This window comes from Centroberyx gerrardi, chromosome 9 (genome assembly GCF_048128805.1).
Source record: "Centroberyx gerrardi isolate f3 chromosome 9, fCenGer3.hap1.cur.20231027, whole genome shotgun sequence".
Lineage (NCBI taxonomy): Eukaryota > Metazoa > Chordata > Actinopteri > Beryciformes > Berycidae > Centroberyx > Centroberyx gerrardi.
Genome location: NC_136005.1, coordinates 14,538,260 through 14,543,349, shown reverse-complemented (window position 1 = coordinate 14,543,349; position 5,090 = coordinate 14,538,260). Strand labels below are relative to the sequence as shown.

The window sequence follows — 5,090 nt, the reverse complement described above, 5'->3', positions numbered from 1 at the left end:
GCTTCTTCTGTTGCTGTTGTTGTTGTATCTGGTCTGATCTGAGACTGATACAAATCAATGGAAAGTTGTTCAAGTCTTCAAGTGTAGAAGATCCCAGCTGGAGGTCAACACAAAGGGGATTTCTTTTTGCCGAGTCCAAGGTTCAGTGAATGTAAAAAAAAAGTGTGTTTCTCCAGGTCTTGATTGTCAGATGAGTGGCGGCGGTTTGGCCGGTGTGTAGCTGATGTGGTCAGTTCTTCTTCTTCTTCTTCTCTCCTCCGCCCGGTTGTAGACTGGACTTGTCCTCAGTCTAGAGGTGTGAGTGATGATAGCTCTCCTCTCAAAATTGGCTGCCTCAAAACTATTTTCTCCCTTCCTGTTTCTCTCTCCTTTCTCCCCCAACACTTAGAGTTTCTGTCTTTCCCTCTTCTCTTTTTTTTTTTTTTCCTCTTTCAGTGCGCGTGGAGCTTGGCTAGCCAGCAGCTCTTAACCACATGAGTGATTAAAGTCTATTGTCTCTCTCTCTCTCCCCTTCTCTCCCCTTACTCCCTCCATTCGTCCCGGCCAGAGGGGGAGGAGCTAGAAGTCGTAGCCCGGCCCCTTAAAAACTGTGCGGAGTGTGACTGTGGAAGAATGTGAAGAAAGGGAAGAGAGGCAGGAAAGCTGAGATAGAGAGGAGGATGTTATGGATGGGGTTCTAAGAAACACTAACAATAGCAAATATTTTCCATGATAGATGGTGTTTGGCCTCATCTCAAATGTCCCTGAATCACAAACTCATTAAATCTTCAGCCAGAGATTCCAAATATAACAACTTTGATCTTTGCCATTTTGGGTCATAGCCATAGCCAAGTTTGTCCTTAGTCCTCACATATTTATTTCTAGGTAAGTATGATGAGGCGGTCCTGCATATCTAAAACATGACACACAGACAGACTTGCTTTGCATTGAACTTGTGAAACAGGCTCAGGGATTTGGTGTCAGAGGAGGCAACACTGACACACTCAGAGGGAAATATAGCTTCTTATAGTTACTGATTCTACTTGCTATGAACTTTCAGTCTTCAGTCCAGCTGCGTGCCACGATAATGAACTTTGTGACTGGGAGCAAGGGTCAAACTATAATAAATGTGTAACAATGGTGGAGACATAAGAAGGTGTCTGTGTGTGTGTGTGTGTGTGTGTGTGTGTGTGTGTGTGAGAACCAGTCATGTGTAAAACACTGCTGTTGCTGAGAAGAGGATTATATAGGACCAGGCAGTTCTCTGACACGCACGCACCCACCCACCCACCCACACACACACACACACACACACACACACACACACACTGTAGATGCAGCAGTTAATATGGTACCAAATGTGAAGAAAGTTGGTTCCTACAGTTAGAAGTTACAGTGTGGAGTCAGACCTCGCATCCTGTTTTCTCAGGTAAATAAACAGCCATTAGAAAAACACCAATGGCAGAGCAGCATCCGGTGAACGCAGTTGCTCCATAGCAGACGGGTGTGGACAAATACACACACACACACACACACACACACACACAGATCCCTTCCAATGGAGTCATCTTTCAATCACTGGCAGCTCAGTATTATGGGAAAAATTAGATGCCACACAATATCCTTCAATTCAGTCCCCGCAACCACACACACACACACACACACACACACACACACACACTATCACACTATCATGGCATCAGATGTCCTATCTCCTGAAGCCTAAACTACTGTATCTGCCATGACTCAGAACTTCACTGTGACTAACTGGGACAAACTTCCATCAGATCCTTAACACAAAAATGACGTTTACATTTAGAACTGACTCAATATACTCTGGTTGGGACACTTAAATATAATAAAAAATATAAAGAAAAATATAATCCCTCTCTCACCAGACCAGATAAATCGAGCTCAGCTGAAGTGATATGATATGAGGAAAAAAAAAAAATGAGTCATTTGTCCATGAAACACAACATGTCCATGGGTTGCCTGGAATGAATGAGAGAGTGCTAGGAAGGAAGAGTGAGTAAACAGCATGCCTTGTCTTCTTGCTCTCTGGATGGACTTCTAGTGACCCGGCCCCCGCTCTCCCTTCCTCTCCCCCCTCCCTCCTCCATTTCCTCTCTCTGTTGTTCAACCCTGCACTCCTTTTCAAAAAAGCCCCTCACTCAGTTCACTGCAATTCAGTTCAGTGGGCTTCCCTGGCCTCACGTCACATTTGACAAATAACGGTTGTTATTTTGACACTAACAGAAAATGTCAGTAAGATATCAATATTCATTACTCTCTTTCCCCTCTTTTTTCTCTCATTAAACCTCCCTACACACACACACACACACACACACACACATTTCATCCTTCGACATAACTCTTTCTAGCTGTTCAGTAATATTCGTGTCCCCACTTTTCTTGCCCACTCTCCCTCTGTCTGAGTGTGCTGACACAGCCAGAGTGTGGCCAACACCAGTTTACACAGCTGGTAAAGCAAAGCGCTCTCAACTCAGACAACACACACATGCATGCACACACACACACACACACACACACACACACACACGCACACACTATATCCCAAGATCCCCCCAGCTAGGGTCAATACAAACAAAATCTCTCTCACTCTCTCTCTCTCTCTCTCTCTCTCTCTCTCTCTCTCTCTCTCTCTCTTTCTTTTTCCCCACACAGCCTCAGACAAACAGCACACTGACACACCGAAGGAGACATCTCTATTTGAATACAATCTTGAGTGAAAATAGTATATAAATACTGGCGGATTCAGTACCTAACAGTAAACATATAGCAACAACAAGAACAACCAAGACTATAAAACCATGGCTTCATATTTCAGAGCACGAAGAAAAACATTTACTCGGAACTGACTTTCTAAACATTAATTGAGGAAGGTTTTGTTTTTGATGACACATCACACACAGTTGGGGTTTCGTGTCAGTTCACATTTGCACTGCTCCACACTGCTCCACACTGCTCCACACTGCTCTCTGCTGGTTAACAAAGGAACACAATATACAAAACACACACCAATAGACTCAAAATCGTGAAAGCTGTTTTTGCACACTTTGCCACATAAAAATCATTGATTCATTCCTTCATTTTCTCTCCCTGCTTAATGCTTTTCAGACGCCCTATACAGGTCACCAGTCCATCACAAGACACATACACATCAGGCTAATAGAATAGAAAATGATGATCTAAGATGAGAGATAGTTGATTATTAAATAGACCAGTAAATTATTACATTTACTAATCTATAGTGGACGTCTCAGTAAATTTCCCCATCGGCTATGAGTGGGCCAGAGCTATTGTTGCTATAGAACAACCAGGGCCCTTGGTGTACTGACAACATAACACTCCCTAGCACGCACACACACACACACACACACACACACACACACACACACACACAGAGGTCTGAGGAGCTCTTGTTGACTGACACTGAACAGTTACTCATTATCAGCCTCAAAAAGACTCCACAGAGAAGGACAACAGACTCTCTGGATCACTGATAAAAGAGAAAAAGAGAAGCAGGAAAAGAGGGGAAAAGGCAAACAGGGAACACAGAAGAAACACTGTGAGTGTTTTGGCAACAACAATTTTCTTTTTCTTTTTCCTTTTCTTTTAATTTCCTTTGTCTTTCTGGTCTCATGTGTGTGCGTGTTTATGCCTTAGTCCCTGTATTTGTGCGTGCATGTGATTATGCATGCAAGTGTGCGTATGTGTGAGTCAGTTCTCTGGCAAAAGGACATGTCCTTACAACAGGGCTGTTAGTCACCAGCCTCTTCCCTGCTCTTCCACAGCCCCACTGAGTCACTTCACCCACTTATGCAACAATATCACATGTTATATAAAGAATCATCGAGTACTGCAATCTGCCGACAACGCTATCAAACAACCCGCTGTTCCCTTTGATGACTAAGAATCATTTATTTGGCCGTTAAATGTTGATTTGTGATATCTCTGCATGCAGAAATAGAAAAAGAGATAGGCAAAAGTAGCTCATGAACCGTCCCGTGTCCAATCTATGAAATGTGTTCTCACATGCGAGTGCACAATATGAGGCCAGAAAGCATCTGTAAAAATAAGATCTGATTCCTGCATCTTTTTAGTTATTAAATGCTAATCAAATACATGTGCATAGTGCATGACAACTTTCCATATCCTGTGCTTATTCCAGATCAGTCTGTGATGTGGGACCAGCAGCACCCCCCTCCCTGCCCTCAGTGCCCTCAACATGTGCTCACAGGGTCGGACTCTGCTGTGTCCTACTCCTGGTTCTGTGAGGCCTTTGGGTTCCCGGCGGGTCCGGCCGGCTCCAACAGCTTGCTGCTCTTCTATGAGCTGTGGAGTTCAGCCGGGGTCCTGGTGCAGAGCGGCCGAGCCACTGGATGTGCCGTCATGGGACGCCACCCAGAGAACCTGCTGTTTGACCACCGCCATGGGTCAGTCACTCACACTCAGGTCAAGATTTCTATTATTCTTACTAACAATGTATCCAGTGCCAGCATTCACCCAGAGATCACTCTAATACGATAAGGGGTTTAGTTTTTGTTGTTTTTGTTGGCTTTATTGCCCTGGGGTTGAACATATTGCCAGTTTATTTGCCATTAGTAGAGGAACCTAGTCTTGTTTTCATATCAGCAGTCTTACTGTTTTGTTTAAGAGATTGAGCAGTCAAACCTCAAGTATTCTATTTGTGCAGCTTTTGTGATAGAGAAAGAAAAGTACAGAAAAACATAACAGCATGCACAAGCTGGAACTCAAACCCATGCAGTCACAACTAAATTATACACTCACTAGCTAGCTGAGCTGTTAAGGCCAAGATGCAACTCTGTGTCACGATTATTATCATACTACCCTCTCTGAAATTAAAGGAGACAAGGCCAGATTTTTTTGACACATGCACCAAACTGTTAGTATCTTCCTGCCTGTCTTCCTCTGCCCAGCTACCTGTGGTCGGTGCTGGAGGCATGTGAGGAGGTCGGCTACGTCCTTCTCTACAGTAACTACACCCCATGCCAGGAGCCTGCCAGACAGTGCGCCCAGTCTCTGGTGTCCTTCCTCCAGGCCCACCCCTGGGTGCGGCTGGACCTGCT

General features: G+C 44.4%; 1 protein-coding gene across 1 annotated transcript in view; it reads left to right on the top strand.

Moving 5' to 3' along the window:
* Nucleotides 1-3,487: 3,487 nt before the first annotated feature.
* LOC139929155 (putative C->U-editing enzyme APOBEC-4) overlaps nt 3,488-5,090 on the top strand; it is a 2,574-nt gene continuing 971 nt past the window's right edge. The window contains exons 1-3 of the mRNA XM_071921962.2: nt 3,488-3,568; nt 4,172-4,436; nt 4,941-5,090. The exon at nt 4,941-5,090 is cut by the window's right edge and continues 46 nt beyond it. Of these exons, the coding sequence (XP_071778063.2) occupies nt 4,183-4,436; nt 4,941-5,090 (404 nt within the window). The 5' untranslated portion in view covers nt 3,488-3,568; nt 4,172-4,182. The remainder of the gene's footprint in view (nt 3,569-4,171; nt 4,437-4,940) is intronic.